Genomic DNA, 27,527 nt, shown 5'->3' with positions numbered 1-27,527 from the left:
CTGGTGGACATTCATGCAGCTTCTTGTTATGCCATACCTGTCAGGTGGATGGATTATCCTGGCAAAGGAGAAATGTTCACTAACAGGGACGCAAACAAATTTTAGAGAAATAAGCTTTTTGTGCATATGGAAAAATTCTAGGATATTTTATTTCAGCTCATGAAACATGGGACCAACACTTTACATTTACATTTTTGTTTAGTGTAGATAAAAAATTAAATAAACAGTAACTGCAGATTAGCTATGAATGAGGTCAAGATTGGAACAAGGCTGCAGGTTGTCATGACCACCTCAACCCCTCAGTCCCTCAATGGGGGTACATTTGTAGTAAGTACAGTAGAGAGATGCTAGCTACTACAGTAGCTAAATTCCAATATGATCTACAGAAATGCACTGATTTCATGTTTTAAAACAGCTAATACACACATACGCATAACTTTCTATAGTCTCAAAGATGATAGTTTGTGGATTTTATTTTTAAATTGATCTTCAGTGCATAAAAACCTGTTTGCATGTACACAAACCTTTTGGTTGTGTGAAATTCATAGATTAAAGCTGGAAACTCCCATCCCTCAACAGGTTGATAACCCTCTGACAGCTCTTAATATCAGAACACAGTACAGCCGACACGCTGCGGTCAGTCATCTTTGGGTCCTAACGAGTCTGAAAACACAGCCACTGATACAAGATCACAGCACACCAGTAATAGAGAAGGGTGGGAAAACAATACAGCGAAGGACTTCAGGGACAAGCAAGATATGTACTTTGTGTGAAAAGGGACAAGAACAAAGGCGGTAAAGGAGAAATCCTAGTTAAGTTTAAAGATATTGCACTTCTAATTTCTGGCAATGGAGCTTGTGGTAATATATATATATGTGAAAGAAATACTTCCAGAGATACCAGAAACTTTGTCATACACAACTTGTTTTCAGAGAACATTAGCCAGTGTGTGTGCCTCAGAGTAAACGGCAAGGACTTTGAACAGTATGAAGACAACGAGGTAGCACACAAGATGCATTGCTCAGAGTGCCCCATCTTTAAATTAAAATGTTGTGTAATGAGGACTATGGTAACATTCTGTGATACCATTGATCAAACACAGAGGGCACACCCTAATAGTTGAAATCCTTTGAATTCTGACAAGTCTTTCCCTGACTGTACATTCTGTTTCGACATCCAATAGGTGAATGTGGCTGTTCTATATTCTGAACACTTGAGGGCTAAGCCTACTGGTAGCTGGATCTTACAGCGGTGCAGGTTTGACATGGGAATAAACATTGAGATCATAATCAGTGGTAGAAGATGAACATTACAGTTGAGGGAAACCCCTCTACACAAGCTACATGTGTAAGAGATAAATAAAAGCCAACATTTATGAAGAGAGAAGATTTCCTCAGCCTAGTAAAACAGTATTCATTACCAGCAGGGCAGTCTCACAGTAAGGAAGTGTAGTCTTAATGTGGGGGCAAATAGGATCAGTAACTATACACACAGAAAAATACCACTCAGTCCATCCATTCAATCATCTAGACCCACATCTTCTCCTCAATCTGTGGTCTTCTCTCATTGGCTCCTCACCGTTGCAAAGATAGTAAAATGAATTTAACAGAGCTTTGAGTGCGTTTCCATGACGACTTAATGATGAGCCGACTTTATCCCCATTTCTCCCCTCATACATCCTCCATTGGACTCTGATGCAGTCCAGTCTCTCAAATCTCATACAGTATAGTACAAAAATACATGTGCAGTCCAGTCTTTCAGCTCTTCTCCCTCCTCCTCTGCACCCCCCCCCCCTATCACCCCCTCCCCCATTCCTCCAGATCCTCCCTGCCCCTCTAGGAGGTGCTCTTTCCGGACTCAGCGGTCTTAGACGGGGTCTCCTCCGATGGCGTCTCACTGAAGATCCCCGTGTCTCCGTTCTCTGGGCCGTCACCCACGGACATCTTTTCCAGGGCTGCTGCAAGCACATAGAGACAAACATGAATACACACTCTCTCCTTAATGTAACATCTATCACTCTTGTACCAGCTGATATGCCATATTTTCTGTTCATTCACATATGCTCATATGGTATTGTGGCAGTCTAAAGTCCATTTACTAGGCTTGGGCGGTATACCGTATATCAGGGTATTTGGAAATAGCCACAGGAGGCTTCTTAACAGCTTCTACTACCCCAAGCCATAAGACTCCTGAACAGCTAATCAAATGGCTACCAGGACTATTTGCATCATCTCCCCCCCACCATCGATTTTACACTGCTGCTACTCTGTTTATTATCCATGCATAGTCAATGTACATATTACCTAAATTATCTCAACTAACCTGTGCCCCGCATATTGACTCTGTACCGGTACCCCCTGTATATAGCCTCACTACTGTTATTTTACTGTTGCTCTAATTATTTTTCTAATTTTCCTTCTATATTTGTAATTACATTTTTTTTTACTTCAGTTTATTTTTGTAAATACTTAACCAACAATGCAGTTAAGAAAAATAAGTGTTAAGGCCTTGTAAGTAAGCATTTCACTATTCGGTTGCATTCGGCCTATGTGACAAAAAAATATAGATTTTATGTTTTTTTAATACAGTCAATACCGTTGAAATTTCTTTGAATTTTTTTTATACATTGAATATTTTTTCAGCTTTTTAAGTAAATACCTGTAGTCAACTTGTGCAATATGTTAGGTGATAAAAAAGGTTGCGTTCATTTCACCTGTCACATTATTTTTCATTCTGAAGCTTACCAGTGTTCCCTAGTCATGTTGTGTTTGTTTACAAGCACTCAACGAAGAGACACCGGAGCCTTGTGAGTCTCTCACTGTTGTGCAGCACACGCCAGGTGATCTAGTTACAGTATGGAATTCACAACTAAATGTTTGCCAGCTAGTTATCTTATAACTATTAAGTTAACTGTCTAAAATGCTCCTCAGTTGTGCTAAGTGGTTAGCGTCTTCCAAAATCAAGTATCGCTTGGTAACAGCAGAGAATCCCTTCCTGGATCAAGAGCATTAATGTCTAATATTTGTTTTGCATGTGCAGCCAACTGTGAGTAACATTTTTGAGTTACTTGTATAACTTTATGAGCTGCGATGTCTGTCCTGCAAATACTTTAGGTCAGAGACTGTATAAAATGTTTGCAATGCGCTTGTTAGCATTTAGTTTGCATTCTTTATGGGATGTTACATGTATATTGAACAAAAATATACATGTTTCATGAGCTGAATTTTTTTTTCTCCAGAAATGTTCCTTAAACACAAAAAGCTTATTTCTCTCCAATTTTGTGCAAAAATTTGTTTACATCCCTGTCAGTAAGCATTTCTCCTTTGCCAACATAATCCATCCACATGACAGGTGTGGCATATCAAGAAGCTGATTAAACAGCATGATCATTACACAGGTGCAACTTGTGTTGGGGACAATAAAAGGCCACTCTAAAATGTGCAGTTTGGTCACACAACACAATGCAACACAGATGTCTCAAGTTTTGAGAGAGCGTGCAATTGGCATGCTGACTGCAGGAATGTCCACCAGAGCTGTTGCCAGATAATTTAATGTTCATTTCTCTACCATAAGCCGCCGCCAACGTTGTTTTAGAGAACTTGGCAGTACATCCAACCGGCCTCTCAACTGCAGACCACGTGCAACCATTCCAGTCCAGGACCTCCACATGCGGCTTCTTCACCTACGGGATCGTCTGAGACCAGCCACCCAGACAGCTGACGAAACTGAGGAGTATTTCTGTCTGTAATAAAGCCCTTTTGTGGGGAAAAACTAATTGGCTGGGCCTGGCTCCCCAGTGGGGGGGCCTATGCCCTCCCAGGTCCACCCATGGCTGTGCCCCTGCCCAGTCATGTGAAATCCATAGATTAGGTCCTAATTTATTTATTTAAATTGACTGATTTCCTTATATGAACTGTAACGCCGTAAAAATCGTTGAAATTGTTGCATGTTGCATTTATATTTTTGTTCCGTACTCAGAGGCTCAGTGTGGTTTCAAAATGGCACCCCATGTGCTCAGTGCCGGTACTACCGAATATCCGGGTATGGCACAAGGTCAGTATGAGTATGACAATTAACACAGACTCCCATTTGTATAATGCAAGTGAATGTGAAGTAAAAACACTTTAAGATGCACGTACATGAAAATAAAGCCCTACTACTGTGACAACTACGTGTGCGTTTTTTATGATCAATGAAAGCCCAGGACTGAGGTACAGCAGAGATAACTTGCCTTGTAGTGATGCTGAGTCTGCTGTGCCGTTGTTCCTGCTGGCGGCTGACCCCTCCTCCAGCTCATCCAGGTAGAGGCGGTAGCGATGGCCGCTGTCATCCTCATACTCCACGTTCTCGTCGTCAGAGTCCACCTCCGGAGCCACGTACACCACCTCAAACTCTATCTCTCCCCTCTGGGGGACACAGAGGCAGACACACGCAGACACACACACACACACACACACACACAGACACGCGCACAAACAGACGCGCGCACAAACAGACACGCGCGGACACGCACACACGGACACGGACACGCAGACACGGACACGCAGACACGGACACGCAGACACGCACACGCAGACACGCACACGCAGACACGCACACGCAGACACACACAGACAGACACACACAGACAGACAGACACACACAGACAGACACACACACACACACACACACAGACAGACACACACAGAGACAGACACACACACACACACAGACAGACACACACAGACAGACACACACAGACAGACACACACAGACAGACACACACGGCAGTGTGAGAGAAAACTTAACAATAGGTTACCCAAAAGCTTAGTTGGTTTGTTTGTTTGCTGAGGCATGATTAACTGTTTTTCCCCTATCCACAGCAGCAGTCCCACAGGCTAAATGAACCAACCCCAGCATGAACCTTCATTCAATTACTCTAGAGAGTGTGGGCTGACTAAAGTTAAGGATAGACATGACTGACTCAGTAAAAGTTGGAACCCCCAGGCTAAACATTAACTGGGTGTCACAGAGAGGGTGACAAAAGGCTTTTGAAATGTGGATCACAAAAGGAATGTATTCGCTTTTTACTATGGTTTTACTTAGCCTGGTCCCAAGCTGTATATGCTGTAGTCAACTCTTCCACTGTAGCTTGTCACGTCATAATACATAGTCATAAATTCAAGATGCAACCCTTCTCTCTTCCTGGGGCTGAGTCTGACCTGTTGTGAGAGGATGGTGACAGCCTCCTTGTGTTTGGCGTCCCTCAGGTTGATGCTGTTGACAGCCAGGATGGCATCGCCCACATGGAGCCCCCCACAGCGCTCCGCAGGCTGGGTAGGATGGATCTCTGAGATCAGGATGGGTACCCCGTGTTCCTTACCACCCTGTCCATCCAGAAATAACACACAGACACGCACAGAAATATTAGGGCATGGACCATTACAGATGAGCATCACACTATGGGTTGAGACATAGCATTTAACACTTTCTGATTTGGGCAAAAATTGGTGGTGGAGTTTACCGTGATTGAAATTCCAAGTCCCTCGTGATCTTCTTTGGCCAGCACTACTTTACGAATAGGACCAACTCCTTGAGTCTTCTTCAGTATGTCTGTTTCCTGAGGGAGAGATCAAACAAGCAAACAATTAGCGATACACAAAGAGGAAACAAATATTTTCACTACAATGAGAATCAAACCCCTCTACTCTGATGTCCACTCACATGCCCCACTGGAGACGCTAGGGGTTTCTTGGGGTCGTTGCGCCCCCTACAGGCCCGGATTACTGTTTTGTGGCGGTGGAGGTGGATCTCAGCCTCCAGCTGGTTCCACAGCTTGTCGTGAGCGGGCCCCTTCATGTCCCGACCCAGCAGCTGGATCTGCTGTACTCTGGAGATGATGGATCCAAAGACAACTAGTTACCACAGTCAGCATTATTGGTTATTTCAGTCTAAGCTAGGGTTAGGGTTACCTTCCAGCCAGCTCCTTGTCCAGGTACTTGGCTGCCAATCTGGCCCCATAGACCTCAGCCTGCAGTACAGCGACGTGCCTACGGAGGGCCTCATTCTCCTTCTTATGCAGCTTGACCTCTGTCTCCAGCTTCACCTCCTTCACCTTCTCCTTCTTGTTGGCCTGCAGCTCCCTCTCCTGTCACACACAGGCAGGCGGGAGGGCGCGGGCGCGCACACACACACGCACACACGCACGCGCACACACGCATGCGAAGATAAATAGTTGAGTTAAACTCTACAGAGAGAGCGAGTGCTGTGCTACATCCACAAATACCATGTCAAAGACGAACATGGATACAGTATAGATGAAAGTTAAATTAAATATCTACTTGAGGACAAGACACACACAGGACACACAAGATATGTAACTGTGGATTTGGCTATTATAAGTTCAAAGCACTAATCCTTATGGTGACCATGATGAACAAGTTGTCCATAGCGGTTAAGTTAGAGATTGAACAAAGGGTCAAAGATGTGAACTTAATCTTTAGAACACAGGTACAGCCAGTTGGTTCATTCAGAACTTTGCATCAAATTGCCAACCAGAACAATTGGTAATTTCCTTTTGGAGAAAATTTGCTTACATTTTCTGATTTGTTATGATGAAAACATGACCACAATCACATATCAATTAAGCACAAAAACTGTTTTAATTGCGAAGTAGGCATTCGTCTGAAGCCAAAAAAGGAAATTCATGAGCACACAATGCCTACTTCACCCATGCTCTACCAAGGTTTTAGAGCACACAGCTTTGACCTACTACTGTAGCTATGTTGGTATTGTACTTCAAACTGTGTGTAAGCAGGTTGCTTAGGATTCAAAACTTCTCAAACAGCCTAATTCATACTCTTAGCGGAGGTGCTCCCACAATAATGTGATTCGTACCGCAAACTTACAAAATAAACTATTGAATGCTTTTCACCTCACACCAAGACATTATCCCATTCTACTACTTTTTCAAACTTTTTAAATTATATGAAAGTAAGCTTTGCTTTTATAAGACCATCTGGCTTGATTGAATGAGCTTTTTTGTCTTGTAGTAATTTATGTGGTACCTATTTCCCTTTGCGCTTTGTTGACTATTGAGACAAAACTCTTTCCAAGTATCAAAACATGCATTTTCCTATCAAATCGGGCAACACGAATATACATGAATAGGCAATAACAAACAACAATGCTACAGTAATTCCATATCTGATATCACTGTCAGTCATTGCTAGCACAAGCCCCATAGAGGGCCTGTTGGACTTATTAATGAGCAACTGTTGTCAGCAAGAGCAGGAAAAGACCAAACTTGAGGTTAGGATGAGTACACAGACCAAGGCACAGACACATGCAAGACACAGACGCACAGCTATCACTAACCACAAAACCAGACACACAGACGACATGCACACACTTACCATCTCCTCCACTGAGGGAACAGGCTTAAGGTGAGAAGAACAGAAGGGGTCAAAGGTTAGAAAGGCAGAGTTAAAATCACAGCCAAGCAGTGGGGAAGAATACCACCATTTACCACTTTACAGACCCACTGGAACCTCGGCAGGTATACCCCAAAAATATATTAGCAGTCGTGTGTGTGTGTGGTGCCCTACCATCCTGTCTTTGATGGAGTCAGAGTCCACAGTCTGTCCAGCCTTGGCATGAAGCTGCAGCTGCATGGCATGAAGGTGGAGGAGCTGGTCGTGGATCTCCCTCTCCACCACCACGTTCTCCGCCTGCACGTCAGTCAGCTCCGAACGCAGGTCCACCAGCTGAGCCTGGAGGAGGGAGAGAGTTACATAAGTGTACGCTTCTTCTGACTTCAAAGATTCTTAGGAACCCTCATCATTTATATATAGTGCAATCAGTGTGCCATGCCCATGCCATTATCCCAGCACAGATCAAATTAGATTTTGGATTGGTCTGTTTTACATTCTCTCTCTGTTCTCTTCCAGATTTTTCAACAAGTTTTTTCTTAGAAAGCAGGCTACTATTTATTCAAGCCTGAATGAATTTTGCCAAAATGAATAGGCCTACAAATCGTGCGCTCAGGGTTGTCTATTGTATGCAAACAAAACCCTGAAAAAAAAAAAACACATTTGTGCTAGTCTCTGGAGCCTACTGAGCTTGGCAACATGGGAAGCATACTTAGGTTCAGAGACAAATCACTTATTTATTTATGCCATGGAACTGGGGCCACCTGCCCGTCACAGCCGTGGGAATGAATTAATCTATGATATGAATGAGGTTCATATTTTAGGATTCACTCCACCTATGATGATGAAAGAAGAGTGTGCTTATCATGTGAATCTGACTGAATACTAAACAGCCTCTGTCTCCTAAATGATTTATCATCATCCTCAGACAGAGACTCATCTATCACTGTTATAGTCAGGCCTTCATTATAGAGACCCAGTCTAAATCAAATAGAATACTCTATAGTACGAATATTCTATAGCTTCTCAAATGTAAGATAGGTAGGGGGAAACAGTGACACACACACACACACACACACACACACACACACACACACACACACACACACCAAAAAGGGCAGGACATCCTGATTGTGACAGTGTGGAACGTGGGCATCTCTTTGCTGGAGGCTGAGTCACTGAGAGTGATCTCTATATTAAATTTAAGTTTCAATTTAAGGGGCTTTTTTGGCATGGAATTTTTATTTATTTATTTAACTAGGCAAGTCAGTTAAGAACTACTTCTTATTTGCAATGACGGCCTATACCGGCCAAACCCGGACGATGCTGGGTCAATTCTGCGCCGCCCTATGGTACTCCCAATCACGGCAGGTTGTGATACAGTCTGTATTCGAACCAGGGTGACTGTCATGACGCCTCTAGCACTGAGATGCAGTGCCTTAGACCACTGCGCCACTTGGGAGCCCCAACCAAAGCAAGTGAAATAAACAAAACAAAAAATCAACAGTAAACATTACACTCACAAAAGTTCCAAAAGAATAGACATTTCAAGTGTCATATTATGTCTATATACAGTATTGTAATGATGTGCAAATACTTAAAGTACAAAAGGGAAAATAAATAAAGATAGTATTTACAATGGTGTTTGTTCTTCACTGGTTGCTCTTTTCTTGTGGTAACAGGTCACAAATCTTGCTGCTGTGATTGCACATGGTGGTATTTCATCCAATAGATGTGGGAGTTTTTCAAAATTGCATTTGTTTTCGAATTCTTTGTGGATCTGTGTAATCTGAGGGAAATATGTGTCTCTAATGTGGTCATACATTTGGCAGGAGGTTAGGAAGTGTAGCTCAGTTTCCACCTCATTTTGTGGGCAGTGTGCACATAGCCTGTCTTCTCTTGAGACCCAGGTCTGCTTTGGCTGCCTTCCTCAATAGCAAGGCTATGCTCACGGAGTCTGTGCATAGTCAGAGATTTCCTTCATTTTGGGTCAGTCACAGTGGTCAGGTATTGTGCCACTGTGTACTTTCGGTTTTGGGCCAAATAGCATTCTAGTTTGCTCAGTTTTTTTGTGTCTATATCCGTGCTCTCTAATCTAATCAGAACGGCTAAGACACGGGTCCGGCTGACCTGTCCTCTTCCTGATAAAATATGCCAGAGTAACAGTCCGGAGCCGAGACGGAGGAATTCTTAATAGCTGAGCCATCACTTTATGTTTGGTCATTATTCTACAATCTATTTTGTTTGCATAAAAAAACCTTGCTCCCTCGACAAGAGCAAAAAGCTAAACTGTGTCTCAAGTGTTGGCAACATAATGACAGAAAGCAATTCCCTGAAGCTTGGCTTCCCCGGCAGACTTACATCTTCCACAGTTAAGCTTTTTAAGTGATTCACACACACATGCAAAACTGATTCATCTCACATAAGTAGATAAAGCCCCCATTGAAGTCTCAGTAGGACTATGGAGAAAATAAATAATAGTTTTAATAGATTTTTAACGGAGGGGGTAAAGTAGATTACACCAGCGGACCCCATCCTCATGGGGTCTGAAACAGGCACCAGCCAAGACACCAAATGTCCTTACGTGTAGAAACACTAAGTCACTGAACATCTGGGTACCAGAGAGGCCCTGGACCTGAAGACATTCTTCCTCTTCAGTCTTATGGTCTTCAGCAAATATAGATCCAAATGTAAATCTAGCCGATTTACACTTGTATTCATCTGGAATTCTGAGTTGGCCAAAATTCTGAATCTAGAAATGGATGCCCGCAATGAGTTCCAATGGCTGGGCAGGAAAAATGGGCTTGACTCACCAATCTGAGCCTTCAAGGTCTAGAAAACCTTCTACTCTACTTTCATGAGTGTTTACTAGCTATTCTGACAGCACAGCAGCATTGCTAAGAATAACATGCCAACAGACCAAATATAATGGGTTATGGTGCAACTACACTAGGTCATTTTTAGCCAACACTAGTTTATATGCTGTTATAAACTGGGTAGTTCGAGCCCTGAATGCTGACTGGCTGGCTAACAATTGTGGTATATCAGACCGTATACCACAGGTATGACAAAACATTTGTTTTTAGTGCTCTAATTACGTTGGTAACCAGTTTATAATAGCAATAAGGCACCTCAGGGGTTTGTGGTATATTGCCAATATACCACAGCTAAGGGCTGCGTCCAGACACTCCACTTTGCGCCATGCTTGAGAACAGCCCTTAGCCATGGTATATTGGCCATATACCACACCCCTCTGGCCTTATTCTTTAAGTAAGGTCCCAATGAGTAGAAGGCATGGGTGTCAAACTCAATCCCTTGAGGGCCTAGAGTCTTGCTGGCTTTGGTTTTTCCTTTCAATTAAAGATCAAGACAACCAGGTGAGGGGAGTTCCTTACTACTTAGGCTGCGGTCCAAACACGTAAAACACACACCCTATCCCCTCAGCCCTCAAATTAAGTGGACACTTCTGATGACGTTTCATGATGTCTGACGAGTATACACTTGCAGGGCAAGGGGCGAGGGAGGAAGGAATGGTTTTTAAAATGGACTGCCCTTGTTCGGAAATTCGTCACTTGTTCATCCCGCGATGATTGTGTGTTCAGCCACTGGTAGCTTGTGGGTGCTTAATATGCGCTACAGTCAATTATGATTGCATGTCCACCTATATTAACTATATAATTATTAATATGCCTACTGTATGATAGCAAGCAAATTAATTTGCTAACTACCGTTAGCCTACCTAGCTACTTCTGAAGGATAAAAAATATTTCTACAATTTCCAAAAGCTAATCAAACAAAAACATCTTACTTTTGCGAGACGTGTTTGTGCATTAGTAGCACAGTTTCTAACTTCTTTACATTAGTTTTTACTTACACTTGTATTTTGACTCCATATTCATATTGAGATTTAAAGTTTTGCCGGACTTTTCTTAGCTGATGTACAATCGTCACGAATTGAATTATGGGGTGTTTTAGGCCCCGGAGTGAACATAATTGTACACTCGCAAACTCGACTAAAAACGATGGCTGAGGGGCTTACGTTGCAAACTTCCCTTGCTTGGCTAATCACTTGCACCACCCTCCAAGATGGTGATGGGGATTCCCCCAAGGGCAAAAGGCGAGGGTAAGTGGACGAGGGTGTGTCTTTTAAGTGTTTGGACTGCAGCCCCGGTGACCTTAATTTATCTATCAAGTACAAAGGAGTCAAGAAAACTCAGTGACACAGCACTCCGTGGAATGAGTTTGACACGTGATATAAAACACTATTCGCACAGGAATAGTATTAGTAGAGAACGTGGTAATGTGTTTCGACAGGATTAGTTTTTTTTATGCAACAAATTGACAGTTACAACAAAAACGTAGAGTTTTTTTTATTTAACCTTTATTTAACTACGCAAGTCAGTTAAGAACAAATTCTTATTTACAATGACGGCCTACCAAAAGGCCTCCTGCGGGGACAGGGGCCTGGGATAAAAATAAATAAATACTATATAAATATAGGACAAAACAGACATCACAACAAGAGAACAACACAACACTACATCAAGAGAGACCTAAGATGACAACATAGCAAGGCAGCAACATATAACACAGCATGGTAGCAACATAACATACAGTTGAAGTCGGAAGATTGCATGCACTTAGGTTGGAGTCATTAAAACTCGTTTTTCAACCACTCCGCAAATTTCTTGTTACCAAACTATAGTTTTAGCAAGTCGGTTAGGACATCTACTTTGTGCATGACACAAGTCATTTTTCCAACAATTGTTTACAGACAGATTATTTAACTTATAATTCACTGTATCACAATTCCAGTGGGTCAGAAGTTTACATACAATAAGTTGACTGTGCCTTTAAACAGCTTGAAAAAATTCAGAAAATGATGTCATGGCTTTAGAAGCTTCTGATAAATGAAGTCAAGTAGCCTGAGTCAATTGGAAGTGTACCTGTGGATGTATTTCAAGGCCTACCTTCAAACTCAGTGCCTCTGTTTGACATCATGGGAAAATCAAAAGAAATCAGCCAAGACCTCAGAAAAACAATTGTAGTCTGGTTCATCCTTGGGAGCAATTTCCAAACGCCTGAAGGTACCACGCTCATCTGTACGAGCAATAGCACGCAAGTATAAACACCATGGGACCACGCACCCGTCATACCACTCAGGAAGGAGACGCGTCTCCTAGAGATAAACGTACTTTGGTGCAAAAAGTGCAAATCAATCCCAGAACAACAGCAAATGACCTTGTGAAGATGCTGGAGGAAACAGGTCCAAAAGTATTTATATCCACAGTAAAACAAGTCCTATATCGACATAACCTGCAAGGTCGCTCAGCAAGGAAGAAGCCAGTGCTCCAAAACTGCCATAAAAAAAGATGGACTACGATTTGCAACTGCACATGGGGACAAAGATCGTGCTTTTTGGAGAAATGTCCTCTGGTCTGATGAAACAAAAATATAACTTTTTGGCCATAATGACCATCGTTATGTTTGGAGGAAAAAGGGGGAAGCTTGCAAGCCGAAGAACACCATCCCAACCGTGAAGCACAGGGGTGGCAGCATCATGTTGTGGGGGTGCTTTGCTGCAGGAGGGACTGGTGCACTTCACAAAATAGATGACTTCATGAGGATGGAAAATTATGTGGATATATTGAAACAACATCTCAAGACATCAGTCAGGAAGTTAAAGCTTGGTCGCATATGGGTCTTCCAAATGGACAATGACCCCAAGCATACTTCCAAAGTTGTGGCAAAATGGCTTAAGGACAATAAAGTCAAGCCCTGACTTCAATCCTCTAGAACATTTGTGGGCAGAACCGAAAAAGTGTGTGCGAGCACGGAGGCCTACAAACCTGACTCAGTTACACCAGCTCTGTCAGGAGGAATGGGCCAAAATACACCCAACTTATTGTGGGAAGCTTGTGGAAGGCTCCCCAAAACATTTGACTCAAGTTAAACAATTTAAAAGGCAATGCTACCAAATACTAATTGAGTGTATGTAAACTTCTGACCCACTGGGAATGTGATGAAAGAAATAAAAGCTGAAATAAATCATTCTCTCTACTATTATTCTGACATTTCACATTCTTCAAATAAAGTGGTGATCCTAACTGACCTAAGACAGGGAATTTTTACCTGGATTAAATGTGAGGAATTGTGAAAACTGAGTTTAAATGTATTTGGCTAAGGTGTATGTAAACTTCAACTTCAACTGTAACAACATGGTAGCAACCCAACATGGTAGAAGCACAAAACATGGTACAAACATTATTGGGCTCAGACAACAGCACAAAGGGCAAGAAGGTAGAAACAACAATACATCCAACAAAGCAGCCACAACTGTCAGTAAGAGTGTCTATGATTTAGTCTTTGAATGAAGAGATTGAGATAAAACTGTCCAGTTTGAGTGTTTGTTGCAGCTCGTTCCAGTTGCTAGCTGCAGCGAACTGAAAAGAGGAGCGGCCCAGGGATGTGTGTGCTTTGGGGACCTTTAACAGAATGTGACTGGCAGAACGGGTGTTGTATGTGGAGGATGAGGGCTGCAGTAGATATCTCAGACAGGGGGGAGTGAGGCCTAAAATAGTTTTTTAAATAAGCATCAACCAGTGGGTCTTGCGACGGGTATACAGCGATGACCAGTTTACAGACTAGGGGGGGCAGGTAGCCTAGTGGTTAGAGCATTGATCCAGAAACCGAAAGGATGCTGGATCGAATCCCCAAGCTGACAAGATAAAAATGCCCCTGAACAAGGCAATTAACCCACTGTTCCCCTGTAGGCCGTCATTGTAAATAAGAATTTGTTCTTAACGGACTTGCCTAGTTAAATAAAATATTAACAGAGGAGTATAGAGTGCAGTGATGTGTCCTATAAGGAGCATTGGTGGCAAATCTGATGGCCGAATGGTAAAGAACACCTAGCCGCTCGAGAGCACACTTACCTGCTGATCTATAAATTATGTCTCCTTAATCTAGCATGGGTAGGATGGTCATCTGAATCAGGGTTAGTTTAGCAGCTGAGGTGAGAGAGGACCAATTACGATAGAGGAAACCAAGTCTAGATTTATCTTTAACCTGCAGCTTTGATATGTGCTGAGAGGAGGACAGTGCACTGTCTAGCCATACCCCCAAGTACTTGTATGACGTGACTAGCTCAAGCTCTAAACCCTCAGAGGTAGAAATAACACGTGTGGGAGGAGGGGCATTCTTCTTACCAAACCACATTTGTTGTAGAGCATTTAACACAAAATCCAGGGAGGGGCCAGCTGAGTATAAGACTGTATCATTAGCAAATAAATGGATGAGAGAGCTTCCTACTCCCTGAGCTATGTTGTTGATGTAAATTGAGAAGAGCATGGGGCCTAGGGTCGAGCCTTGGGGTACTCCCTTGGTGACAAGCAGTGGCTGAGACAGCAGATTTTCTGACTTTATACACTGCACTCTTTGAGGTAGTTAGCAAACTAGCCCAAATACCCCTCAGAGACACCAATACTCCTTAGCTGGCCCACAAGAATGGAATGGTCTACGGTATCAAAAGCTTTGGCCAAGTCAATAAAAATAGCAGCACAATATTGCTTAGAATCAAGGGCAATGGTGACATTCTTGATGACCTTTAAGGTTGCAATGACACATCCATGACCTGAGTGGAAACCAGATTGCATACCCGAGAGAATACTATAGACATCAAGAAAGCCAGTCAGTTGATTATTGACAAGTTTTTGCAACACTTCTGATAAACATGGCAAAATAGAACCTATAACAGTTAGGATCTTGGTTCCCAAATTTCTAAACCATACCAAACCACCTTTGGTATAGCGTCGCCATAATATTTGAATTTAGAAAGTGTGTTCATAATCATTAGGATATTTTAGCAATCCGCAATATAAGACGTCCTAAATACCCCCCAGCCTTCAGATGTGAGCTAAACAATGCACTTGATATGCGTTTTAGGCTATGAATGAGGAAGTGAACTTGTCATTTCCAAACGTTTAGTTCAGTTGTATGCTGGTTGCATTAAATAGACGCAATATTTTTTATTGATGCATTTGGCAATGTTCAACTCATTCGCACATAACGTATAAACAAAAGCATTCCCTGTGAAAGTTGATACATCTAGGCCAGGCCCTTCATATATAGGCTATGCACAGCACTGTTCAATTTATCGAGTCAGTTTCCTTGCTCAAAGTGCAAGCAACACCTGTCAAACTCAGACATTTCTCTCAAAACACAGGAATGTCGATTCGCATGGGACTAGTATTATCAGATGATTTTGGAGTTTGCCAAAAAAAACAGTCGGTTATTCTGGCTGGAATTGTTACTCTCCTGCCATGTAAAAATTACTGACATGGCAGATTCGAACAGGACTAAAATTACAAAAGACGTGGTGTTTTGTGCTCATGCACATATTTGCACTACCCTTCCTCCCCAGTAAAACTAATCCAGTCCGAATAGGATTTTAGGCAACCTAAAACTCTTCTTGAGCCCTATTCGCATGGGACTAGTATTACTAAAGAACGTTGGTTATGTATGGTCTTCTGTGTGAGAACCTAGATTAATATTGGGCGATTCCACGACAGCTGAAAATATTTTGGGCATCTCAGATCTGTTCTGGCAATTCTCACATAGGAACTTCATTCGGAGGAAGGATGTTTAACATGCTTTTTACATTTATTTTTTTATCATGATGAAATTGTCGATTTTAGGCCCTTTTTAGACTTATATTCCTTTTAGTGCTCCCTCAAATATGGAGTAGCCTATGTCCAGTTCATGAAAGACATTTTCACATTCATTTATTCAACATTAAAAAAATCTCAAAACTACCCTTTTTGATTTTGCCTATTTTTAGACATATTGTTTCAAGGCTCTACAGTGCGACCATTTGACTTGCATATGCGCCTAAATATTTTGCTGTGCGACCTGGAATTTTAATTTAGGAGCACCGGTGCGCCTAGAAGAATTAAGGATTCTAGCTTTAATACCTCATAGTTTTCATTGCGTTCCTAAATGTCTTTGTGTGCACCTACATTTTTCAAATGAGGGACAGACGTGCTCCTTGTAAACTAAGGTCAGCATAGAGCCCTGTGTTTGCAACAATATACTCTTCAAACACATCACATTTCCAGAGTGGGCTCTCTGCTACTTTTAAAAGATATGACCCATTTTTTGTTCTTCTTCATAGAAATAGACATTACAGGTCATTAACCAATCACAGTTCTCCTTTAGGATTGCACATTCAGAAAGTCACCAGCAGTGGGAGAACCCTTTGAATCCATTTTCCCATTCACAGTGTTGGTGGTGCTCATAAAATGTATCACACCGTCAGAATTAGCAGAGAGCCCACTCTGGAAATGTGATGTACTTGTAGAGTATATTGTTCCAAATAATATGTCTTAAAATCAACAAGGGTAGTTGTGGTGCTGTAAACAGCAAACCCTCTTACAATGCCCTTCCAGCACTCCCCAGTTAGGAGGCTAATAGAGCCCAGCTGAGGTTCATTAGTCAATCATGTGTGTGATTGTTCAGCCAATCAGACCAAACAGTTGAGTAGGCTGCTGCTGCTCACATTCAAGGGGAGAAAGGACTGGAGACAATAGCAGACAGGCTGGGAGCTAAAATACTTTAAGAGAGACCTTAGTTACTGAAGTTATATGTTAAATAACTTAATCTTGAGCCTTTATGTTTGTAAAATGTAATACATCTGAAATTTTAACAGTTTACTCTTCCTCTACCCTGAGACCCCTTCTAGTTCTGGTCTGTGGCCCCTCCCAAGAATCTGCTGCAGTAGTTGAGATTCATATTTTTGATATTGAATAAATGAAAATTGTATTAAAGAATCAAGAAACTTTTAAATTTAGAGAATAATAATACCAAGTAGAGGTCGGCCGATTATGGTTTTTCAACGCCGATACCGATACCGATTATTGGAGGACCAAAAAAGGCCGATACCGATTAATCAGCCAATTTTTAAACATTTATTTGTAATAATGACAATTACAACAATACTGAATTAACACTTATTTTAACTTAATATAATACATCAATAAAATCAATTTAGACTCAAATAAATAATGAAGCATGTTCAATTTGGTTTAAATAATGCAAAAACAAAGTGTTGGAGAAGAAAGTAAAAGTGCAATATGTGCCATGTAAGAAAGCTAATGTTTAAGTTCCTTCCTCAGAACATGAGAACATATGAAAGCTGGTGGTTCCTTTTAACATGAGTCTTCAATATTCGCAGGTAAGAAGTTTTAGGTTGTAGTTATTATATGAATTATAGGACTATTACTCTCCATACCATTTGTATTTCATATACCTTTGACTATTGGATGTTCTTATAGGCACTTTAGTATTGCCAGTGTAACAGTATAGCTTCCGTCCCTCTCCTCGCCCCTACCTGGGCTCGAACCAGGAACACATCGACAACAGCCACCCTCGAAGCATCGTTACCCATCGCTCCACAAAAGCCGCGGCCCTTGCAGAGCAAGGGGAACAACTACTCCAAGTCTCAGAGCGAGTGACGTTTGAAACGCTATTAGGGCGCACCCCGCTAACTAGCTAGCCATTTCACATCGGTTAGACCAGCCTAATCTCGGGAGTTGATAGGCTTGAAGTCATAAACAGCTCAATGCTTGAAGCATTGCGAAGAGCTGCTGGCAAACGCACGAAAGTGCTGTTTGAATGAATGCTTACGAGCCTGCTGCTGCCTACCATCGCTCAGTCAGACTGCTCTATCAAATATCAAATCATAGACTTAATTATAACACACAGAAATACTAGCCTTTGGTCATTGATATGGTCGAATCCGGAAACTATCATTTCGAAAACAAAACGTTCATTCTTTCAGTGAAATACGGAACCGTTCCATATTTTATCTAACGGGTGGCATCCCTAAGTCTAAATATTCCTGTTACATTGTACACACTTCAATGTTATGTCATAATTATGTACAATTCTGGCAAATTAATTACGGTCTTTGTTAGGAATAAATGGACTTCACACAGTTCGCAACGAGCCAGGCGGCCCAAACTGCTGCATATATCCTGACTGCTTGCACGGAACGCAAGAGAAGTGACACAATTTCCCTAATTATAAAAAAATTCATGTTAGCAGGCAATATTAACGAAATATGCAGGTTTAAAAATATATACTTTGATTATACTTTGTATTGATTTTAAAGAAAAGCATTGATGTTTATGGTTAGGTTTGGTGTAGGCTGTGATTCGATGAGAAATTAACAGGCACCGCATCGATTATATTTACATTTACATTTAAGTCATTTAGCAGACGCTCTTATCCAGAGCGACTTACAAATTGGAAAGTTCATACATATTCATCCTGGTCCCCCCGTGGGGAATGAACCCACAACCCTGGCGTTGCAAGCGCCATGCTCTACCAACTGAGCCACACGGGATTATATGCAACGCAGGACACGCTAGATAAACTAGTAATATCAACCATGTGTAGTTAACTAGTGATTATGTTAAGATTGATTGTTTTTTATAAGATAGGTTTAATGCTAGCTAGCAACTTACCTTGGCTTCTTGCTGCCCTCGCGTAACAGGTAGTCAGCCTGCCATACAGGCTCCTCGTGGAGTGCAATGTAAGGCAGGTGGTTAGAGCGTTGGACTAGTAACCGGAAGGTTGGAAAAACGAATCCCCAAGCTGACAAGGTAAAAATCTGTCGTTCTGCCCCTGAACAAGGCAGTTAACCCACCGTTCCTAGGCCTTCATTGAAAATAAGAATGTGTTCTTAACTGACTTGCCTAGTTAAATAAAGGTGTAAAAAAAAACATACATTTAAAAAATCGGCCAAATCGGTGTCCAAAAGTACCGATTTCCGATTGTTATGAAAACTTGAAATCGGCCCTAATTAATCGGCCATTCCAATTAATCGGTCGACCTCTAATACCAAGATGTCTGTATCATGTAGGCCTACTGTTCACCGATCAAAGGGTCTCACAGGAGGCATGTATAGGCCTAAAATGGGCACTTACTTTCATGATATTCTCAATGGTTTGTGAAAGAAGCATTTCAAACATCCTTCCTCCCATTGAAGTTTGAGAATTGCCAGAACAATCTGCAATACCAAAAATATTTTCTGTTCCTGCTGATGTGGAATCTGACAATTATTAGTGAACTTCCCATGCTCCAGTATTTGACATTTCTATGCCCTTACCTTGTTGCCTTTGATGTGTTTTATCATGGGCTTCTGACCTGACCTTCCTGCTGTAATGTGACCATTGTGTCAACCTGTCATTAGCTCAAAGCTACCTTAGGTAGGTGGAAAACATGTAGGCCTAGTTAAAAATGTAAAAATGTAAAAATACAGATCTAACCTACTTTCTCTAAATAGATCTTAACATAAATCTAATTGGTCACACACCAACGGCCGTAACCAGTGGACAGAAAACAGGCATTTCACAAACCCAATCATAGCTGATTTTCCACAGATTTGGTTTACTTTAGCCATGTCATATACCCTTAGGCCATGACTTTGTAGTAGGTGTTGTTGGGTGCCAACTGGTTGTGTAAAGCCAGAATTCCTGGTCTCAGCACTATACTGCGCTGAAGGTAGAGGCTGAAATGCAGTATCAATTTACATACAGGCAGTAATAGGAGCTCTAAGGTAGTCTCAAGAATTGCTGGGAAGGTGTTGACAGAGTCAACTACACCACTGACCAAACAATGGCTATTGAGCATGGTAAGGTCATACATGGTGGAGTAAGGGTCAGGATGATCCTTGTTTCTGTTTCTCTCATCAATAGATTTGATGGCTTCTCACAACGTGAAGTGGCTGTCAAATATTGTGTGTGTACTGTCACCTAATTCTTATTCTGTCAATTGCCAGAGCAGAAATGCAGATTGTCAACACAAGTTAACCAACAGATATTGATACTGAGTGGTCAATTTCAAACTTTTAGGAAGGGACAATGTACGGAAATTGTTGTTTAGGATTATGTCGGGCCATCTACCCTCGACCGGTCACTCAACTGGATGTCCAGAGACGCACTGTCATGCATGAGGAGAGCTATGGAGGACATTCCAATTCTGACAGCTATTTAGCTAACTAGGAGCTAGCTTGTTGGCCTACACAGCATAAGTACACCATTAACATATCAAATGATCATGCGCATTCTTTTTAGCATTTATACAAGACAAGTTTGCGCTCACCTCTACTTTGTGATTAAGTTGAAAAATCGTCTGGGCTTTGTGGCAAAGCTGAGCAAAACAGGAGCTGAGACTTGTCATCTTTTGACGACCCTCGTATGTGATGTCAGCTTGATCTGGGTCGATTTCTCCAAGTAGTAAATCGACGTCAACAAACGCCTTGTCAAACTCCTTCTCCAGAACCTCAAGCCACCGAAACATGGACATACCCGTGCCTGGACTGACCAGGGCCGTGCCCTGGGCTGACGGAGAGGCACCGGCCGAGGCAGACATGTCCAACAGTGCAGGCTAAAAGCTAAAGCTAGCTGACTAACCGATTCCCTTCACAAATAAAATCAGCGCTTTGTTTCCGACACCCTGTATAAGTTAACTGAGTCGTAATACCAGAGTTACACTGTACTCTAAATGCCCTAATCATACGAAAGTGTTTCTTTTCAGAGAAGACTAGCTAAAATAAATGTATTTGGTTCTTTCCCAAAACCCTAATGCTACCAGGAAATCCGAAATCGGATACGGATTATAGCTATGAATCGACTACAACAGTCTGCCACACAACAGAGAAAAAGCAATCGATAGCATATCTAGTCAATCTGTGTCGAGTTCTTGGGGGCAGTTTCCTGCCACTCCTTATACTGGCAGACAGTAGCACATATTATTGTACCTTTTGTCGTTAACAATTGCAGTTAAATGCTTTGCTTTTCACACTTGTTTTTGTTGGCCACTCCCTGTGTCTAAAATATCTTGTTGGAGAGTGTAAACATTTCTTATGTCATTGTAGGCATGATGTGAGTGGCTATGCAGACAGTATTACATATTTTACATAGCTACTTTTTGCATTAAATAAATTACTTTTAATTGTATTTGCTAACCTCTTATCTCACACCATTGTTGGAATAATCAGACAAATATTTTATTTATTTAATGTTCATGAGAGAGAAATATACATTCCCTGGGTGGCACTACAGAAGGCAATCGTTCAGTTAAAAGACAAGTGGTCGTTGTTCATTAATCTGTATTAAATGTTACTAATAATATATGCCATTTAGCCAACGCTTTTATCCAAAGCGACTTAGTCACACGTGCATGCAGTAATCAGGGTTAAGGTAGTTCATCTAACATCTCTTAAAACATAACATGCAAATATATGGCAACTCCTTCAAGACAGTGGCAGACAGAGTATTCAAATAGACAGAGGAGGAAATAGTTTTTGTTTAACTGAATGGGTTGTAAATGGTTTATCAGCAAGTTTCTCACGTCCGCAAACAGAAGGGCTATCTATTACTGTTTGTGTCAGTTCCTTGTCGGTGTCAAATGTTGTTTTTTAACCAAGATAAACATCTCTGCCATTGTTCCAAATGAAACAGAGCACCTACTCTCTCCCACATAATCCTTGCTGAGGTATTTAAACCCCAGAGCAAGAGGGAGTGCTGTTCTTTTTTACTGAGATGCCCAACTAGGCTGGGTGTTCATGATGCGGTTTCTCATGATCTTGCTGGCAAGTATTACATTGCATACTCTCGTGTGCATCTGTAGCAATGTTTGTCCAAAGAAGTGTGTGTGTGATAGTGCAAAGTCAGTGCAGTGTTTCAGGTTGCAGTCTTTTCCCACTGGAATCACTAAAGATGTGAGGAAACTAAACCTGGGATACAACCACATCAAGCAACTAAAGGTAAGAGTGGAATTGCTAATTTGATAATAACCATCGAGAATCAGTGACATTGGTAACAATAGATTCACTATCAAACCATTTTCAGACCTTTCATTTTAGCAATCTTGTAATTAATCCTTAGAAATCAGTTTGATTTAAACACACTGAGGGATGATTTACTTCTGATTAATAGCATATTGTTTGTATAATGGTGCATATTAGTTCATATCTTCTCCTGATATGTTTGTCTTTTCCAGGGTAGAGACATATCTGGCCTGACAGAGCTGGAGGAAGTGATAATTTCATCCTGTGGAGTGGAGGTGGTGGAGGCCAATGCTCTCAGGGCTCAGGGGCTACTAAGAAGCCTGCATCTACAGAAGAATAAACTGCATCAGATCCCCCGTGGTCTCCCACCCAGCCTGGAGACCCTCAACGTGGGCCACAACAGGATCACAGGCCTCCAGGAGTCTGTCTTTGAGGGGCTGAAGAAACTACGTCTGCTTGATCTTCAGAATAACCAGATCACCAACCTGCGTTCCAACACCCTCTCCACCCTGGAGAAGTTGGAGTGCCTTTACCTGGATGGAAATCAAATTGAGACAGTGCAAGGTGCTCTGAGACTCCCCCAACTGAATCTGTTGAGCTTGGGGAACAACAAGATCCCCTGTTTTCCCTCATCCTTTTTCACACCACTACAGTCCTTGACGACACTGCGTTTACCAGGGAACCTCCTATCAAGAGTCCCACTCGATCTCCCTCACGCCCTGTCCTACCTGAACTTGGACAGGAACCAAATACGAGCACTGAGAAACCGCGAGATGGGCCAACTCCACAACCTCACGTCTCTGTCTGCGTCCTACAATAGGTTGGTTTCTGTGGACGGTGGCCTTCGCTTGCCCAACCTCACAGTGCTGGAACTGCCAGGAAACCACCTGAGGGTGCTGCCCAGTAGACTGAGCCCCAAACTGGAAAGACTGGACTGCAGACAGAACTCCATCCAGGAAGTCACCTTCCAGCACCTGTCTGGAATGAAACAGCTGAAGCATCTCTTCCTAGAGAATAACACAATCTGGAACTTTGAAGCTAATGCTCTGAGGAACAGCGTTCACATAACCAACCTGGCTCTGGAACAGAACCTCCTCTCCTCTATTCCAGACGGGTATGTATTTCATCCCTTGATATGGTGCTTTATTAGCATGTTGTAGACTAACATTTGGGATCATATTTATGAATTCATGAAATACATTATAGATGTGTTGTACATTCAATTGAGTATTACTCATTTGTACAATAATCTTCGTACAATACATCGGTAGAATAGTGGCCTAACCACATTGTAGGTCTTTGGTAAAACATATTTGAGTATAAAACCACAAGATGATAGATAAACACATCTTAACTGTAGATCCATGTGACTCCTTTGGCCTTTTGGTAAGAGCAGACACAACTGTGCACTGTTCTGTTAACATGTCTCTCTGGCAGGCTTCCAGAGAGTCTGATCCGCCTGGACTTGAAAGGGAACCGCATCGAGGCCGTCCAGGAGCAGGAGCTGAGATCCCTGAAGCGCCTGCAGGTGTTGAACTTGAGGAGAAACAAGCTGACCTCCCTCCCCCAGATCACCCTGGACCTGCTTCCCCGGCTGAGGACCGTCTACCTAGACGGGAACCCCTGGAACTGCAGCTGTGAGCTCCTGGGGGTCAAGAGGACCCTGCTGGCCAGGAGGGTGGAGATCCCTAAAGAGCTGTGTAACGAGCATGTGAGTGCGCCGGGGGACAGCTGGAGAGCGTACCTGATGGCCCAGGACAGATGTGAGGAGTACTTCATGGAAACCGCACCTGAGGACCAAGTGGAGCAGACAGACACTGAGGAGTATTATGACTATGATTCGTAGATGGAGAAAATAAATGTAGCGGGGGAATTTCATGTTTAGCTGAACATACTGGGTATTTTGAATGTTTTAACATTTTACTGTAGTTTGGCAATTAATACTAAGGAAGTTACCTTTAGCTGTGTAGTCTATAGAAAAACATTGAACTACTGTATTAACAAACAGCCATTGCAATATACATTGGTAAATAGGTTTATGTAGAATATACCTTAAATACCTAATGTATAATAACATAATAATAAATAAACAAGTATATCATTACAGTTTTCATTTACTTGGCACAAACAGATGCAAATAATCTGCTATAGAATAAGCCACGTAATTACTTTTGTGTGTGTTTGTTTTGTTCTGAATTTAAGTGGCATCTTAGTTGATACTGTAAAAAAGTGTTATGCACACTTTGCAAAAACAATAGACAAATAAATAAATACTAGCTACAGATAACTAATGACTTGCACTTCTAGGGTGCTTGACCTGCACGGTTTCCACTAGTTACCACAGCCACAAAGTCAAAATGGTCTATATCGTAAAAATGTATAAAATCTAAAATGTGCTTTTAGATCTTAATTTGAAGTTAAGGTTACGGGTAAGGTCTATACATATTTACCTCTATCACTACAGTATAGTATCCCTGCACACTGTACATTTGGTATTGGGAACTGACCCTGTTTAAAGCTTCTTACCATCTCGTATTCTTCTTATTTCTTATTTTATATTACACGTATATTTTTGTTGTACCTTATTTTTTAGTACTACATTGATATTGATCACTATATTGCTGAGTTTATTGTTCTGTATTGCTGAATTTTATTCATCACATACACATGGTTAGCAGATGTTAATGCGAGTGTAGCAAAATGCTTGTGCTTCTAGTTCCGACCGTGCAGTAATATCTAACAAGTAATCTAACAATTTCACAACAACTACCTTATACACACACAAGTGTAAAGGAATGAATAAGAATATGTACATATAAATATATGGATGAGCGATGGCTGAACAGCATAGGCAAGATGCAGTAGATGGTATAGAGTACAGTATATACATATGAGATGAGTAATGTAGGGTATGTGAACATTATATAAAGTGCCATTGTTTAAAGTGACTAGTGATACATTTATTACATCCATTTTTTTTTTATTAAAGTGGCTAGAGATTTGAGTCAGTATGTTGGCAGCAGCCACTCAATGTTGGTGATGGCTGTTTAACAGTCTGATGGCCTTGGGATAGAAGCTGTTTTTCAGTCTCTCGGCCAAATTTCTTCAGCCTCCTGAGGTTGAAGATTCTTCACCACGATGTCTGTGTGGGTGGACCATTTCAGTTTGTCCGTGATGTGTACGCCGAGGAACTTAAAACTTTCCACCTCCTCCACTACTGTCCCGTCGATTTGGATAGGGAGGTGCTCTCTCTGCTGTTCCTGAAGTAGTTGAAATGGCAAGGTTTGTGACTTTGTGGCTGTGGTAACTAATGACGACCTGCCTGCACTTTACCTCTAGGTTCTGTTGTCACTAGTTACTACAGCCATAAAGTAATAAACCCCACATATTTCTACAATTTATCTTAAAAATGGGATTTTAAACCTAACCCTAACCTTAAGCCTAACTTTAACCACCACACTGCTAGTCTTATTCCTAACTCTAACCTTAAATTAAACACAAACAGCAAATGTTTTGTTTTCATGTTTGTTAATAATGAATGTTTACAATATAGCCAAATGTGAAATTGTGGATGTGGTAACTAGTGGACACCTCTAGGTTCTGACAAAAAGAACAACCAGAGTATCTCGGCATGCGTTTGAGGGGACGGGCGGACGGGAAGTGGGAAGATGGCGGAAGTGGATGCTGAGTTCGAATCCAGTAGCGCGTCAAGCAAATTTGGTGAAGACGAATGTTCTGAATGGACAACAGTAGTATCAAAAACTGGAACAAAAACGACATTTTCTAAAATTGCAGTGGATAATACGTGTGTGAATGATAATGAATCTCTTCTTATTGGGATACATTTGTTGAGTAAGGATGCATATGTGGCAAACCCATTTGAGGTGTCGAAGATTGTGAAGCATGGGCTTGGAAAAGTGGAGTCTGTCAGAGTGACCAGGAGTGGTCTTATTAATTGTATTTCTGAAGAACAGGGGAAGATTGCAGTGGGCCTCAAGAGAATCCGGACAACAGAAGTGTTGTGTTTTGAATTTGAGTAGAGCACCCGTCAAAGGAGTCATCTCAGGGGCGACAAAGATCATTCCTGGTGTGGTTGGTGCCCTGCGTCTGACCCACTGGGTGAATGGGGGAAAATGAAGAAAGTCTGTCGGTCCTGTTGTTTTTTGATAAAGAGCAAATACCTATGCATGTGAAGCTTGGTTATGTAAGATAGGCTGTAAGAGCTTTCGTCTCCAAACCACTGCAGTGTTAGAATTGTAAAGGATTTGGCCATGTTTCAAGTGTGTGCAGACAAAACAGTATACTGAAATAAAAGTGTGTAGAAGGATGACAGTGTTGCAATTGTGGTGGGGATCATGATCCTGAGTTACTGGAGTGCCCTTTAAGGGTGAAGGAGATTGAGGTGGCAAAAGCTAGAGCGGTCAATCAAATCTCCTATGCAGAGGCGATTAAAATCATTGAGTGACTAGTGATGCTAGTGAATATATGGTAGTGGATACACCACAGCCTGTAGTAAATGTTTGCTGCCAGACAAAAGATACTGTGTGTTAAAAATGTGGATTTTGTTGTGTTCATTAACACATTTATAAACTGTAGAGCACAAGTCTCAAAGAAGTCTATGAAACTGGACATTATTGTGGCTGCAGCAGAAAAGTTTTGGGGATTTAAGGATTTTACATCTGAAGACTTGCAAGGGCTACTGGCGCCAGAAGACCCACACTACCAGATTCGCCTTGAGCCTGTGTAGGTGTAACAGATTTAGCTTCCGTCCCTCTCCTCGCCCCGAAACAGGGACCCTCTGCACACATCAACAACTGCCTCCCACAATACATCATTACCTATCGCTCCATAAAAGCCGCTGCCCTTGCAGAGCAAGGGAAACAACTACTTCAAGGTCTCAGAGCGAGTGACGTCATTGATTGAAACGCTATAAGCCGCACCCTGCTACCTAACTAGCCATTTCACACCGATTACATAGGGATCAGATCTGTTTAATTTTTTTAACAGACAGGTTGTTTGAGTTATTGTATTTTTTTTGTAATTTGTTCAGTTTTTTTGGAGGGAATCCTGTTTCCATCCCGCATAATAGGTGGCGGGATGCACATTCGTTAATATACTGTAACGTACCTGGGTTTATAAGCGCGGATATCGACTCTGCCGCTTGAGGATGCTTTTGCAGCACAGTCGATAGCGCGCTGGACTTCGGGCTAGAAGGTCGAGGGATAGAGACCTGCTCCCTTGCCTGTTTCATTACATAGAATAAA

General features: G+C 41.9%; 2 protein-coding genes and 1 long non-coding RNA gene across 5 annotated transcripts; 1 reads left to right on the top strand and 2 right to left on the bottom strand.

The window, feature by feature from the left end:
• Positions 1-131: 131 nt before the first annotated feature.
• Positions 132-21,123, bottom strand: LOC139556288 (Golgi-associated PDZ and coiled-coil motif-containing protein-like). 3 transcript variants are annotated; one of them, XM_071370075.1, is made up of 9 exons: positions 20,574-21,123; positions 7,587-7,751; positions 7,395-7,418; positions 5,952-6,127; positions 5,704-5,869; positions 5,504-5,599; positions 5,202-5,366; positions 4,232-4,406; positions 132-1,954 (listed from the first exon to the last, which is right to left on the bottom strand). In XM_071370075.1, exons 1-9 carry the CDS (start codon positions 20,841-20,843, stop codon positions 1,836-1,838), a joined length of 1,356 nt encoding a protein of 451 aa, XP_071226176.1. In that variant the 5' UTR covers positions 20,844-21,123; the 3' UTR covers positions 132-1,835. The 3 variants fall into 3 exon arrangements, with proteins under 3 accessions (XP_071226176.1, XP_071226175.1, XP_071226177.1); XM_071370074.1 differs by having other exon boundaries at positions 132-1,957; positions 20,574-21,122; XM_071370076.1 differs by lacking the exon at positions 7,395-7,418 and having other exon boundaries at positions 132-1,957; positions 20,574-21,122.
• A 351-nt stretch (positions 21,124-21,474) lies between these two features.
• Positions 21,475-27,523, bottom strand: LOC139556290 (uncharacterized). The gene is made up of 2 exons (XR_011671098.1): positions 27,391-27,523; positions 21,475-24,053 (listed from the first exon to the last, which is right to left on the bottom strand). It is a non-coding gene; the product is annotated as an uncharacterized lncRNA (long non-coding RNA).
• Positions 22,039-24,367, top strand: LOC139556287 (nephrocan-like). The gene is made up of 3 exons (XM_071370073.1): positions 22,039-22,239; positions 22,476-23,377; positions 23,701-24,367. Exons 1-3 carry the CDS (start codon positions 22,039-22,041, stop codon positions 24,107-24,109), a joined length of 1,512 nt encoding a protein of 503 aa, XP_071226174.1. The 3' UTR covers positions 24,110-24,367.
• Positions 27,524-27,527: the final 4 nt, after the last annotated feature.

This window comes from Salvelinus alpinus, chromosome 27, assembly GCF_045679555.1.
Source record: "Salvelinus alpinus chromosome 27, SLU_Salpinus.1, whole genome shotgun sequence".
NCBI classification, from domain to species: Eukaryota; Metazoa; Chordata; class Actinopteri; order Salmoniformes; family Salmonidae; genus Salvelinus; species Salvelinus alpinus.
This window is presented reverse-complemented; position numbering and strand designations above follow the sequence as displayed.

Bases quoted from the DNA above. Each gene is read 5' to 3' on its own strand.
- LOC139556287 (XM_071370073.1), top strand. From the start codon at position 22,039: ATGATGCGGTTTCTCATGATCTTGCTGGCAAGTATTACATTGCATACT. The intron at 22,240-22,475 runs GTAAGAGTGGAA...TGTCTTTTCCAG, and splicing joins ACCACATCAAGCAACTAAAG to GGTAGAGACATATCTGGCCT. The intron at 23,378-23,700 runs GTATGTATTTCA...TCTCTCTGGCAG, and splicing joins CTCTCCTCTATTCCAGACGG to GCTTCCAGAGAGTCTGATCC.
- LOC139556288 (XM_071370074.1), bottom strand. From the start codon at position 20,843: ATGTCTGCCTCGGCCGGTGCCTCTCCGTCAGCCCAGGGCACGGCCCTG. The intron at 6,128-7,394 runs GTAAGTGTGTGC...TGTGTGTGACAG, and splicing joins TTCCCTCAGTGGAGGAGATG to GAGAGGGAGCTGCAGGCCAA. The intron at 1,958-4,231 runs GCAAGTTATCTC...ATGTGCTTGCAG, and splicing joins AGACTCAGCATCACTACAAG to CAGCCCTGGAAAAGATGTCC.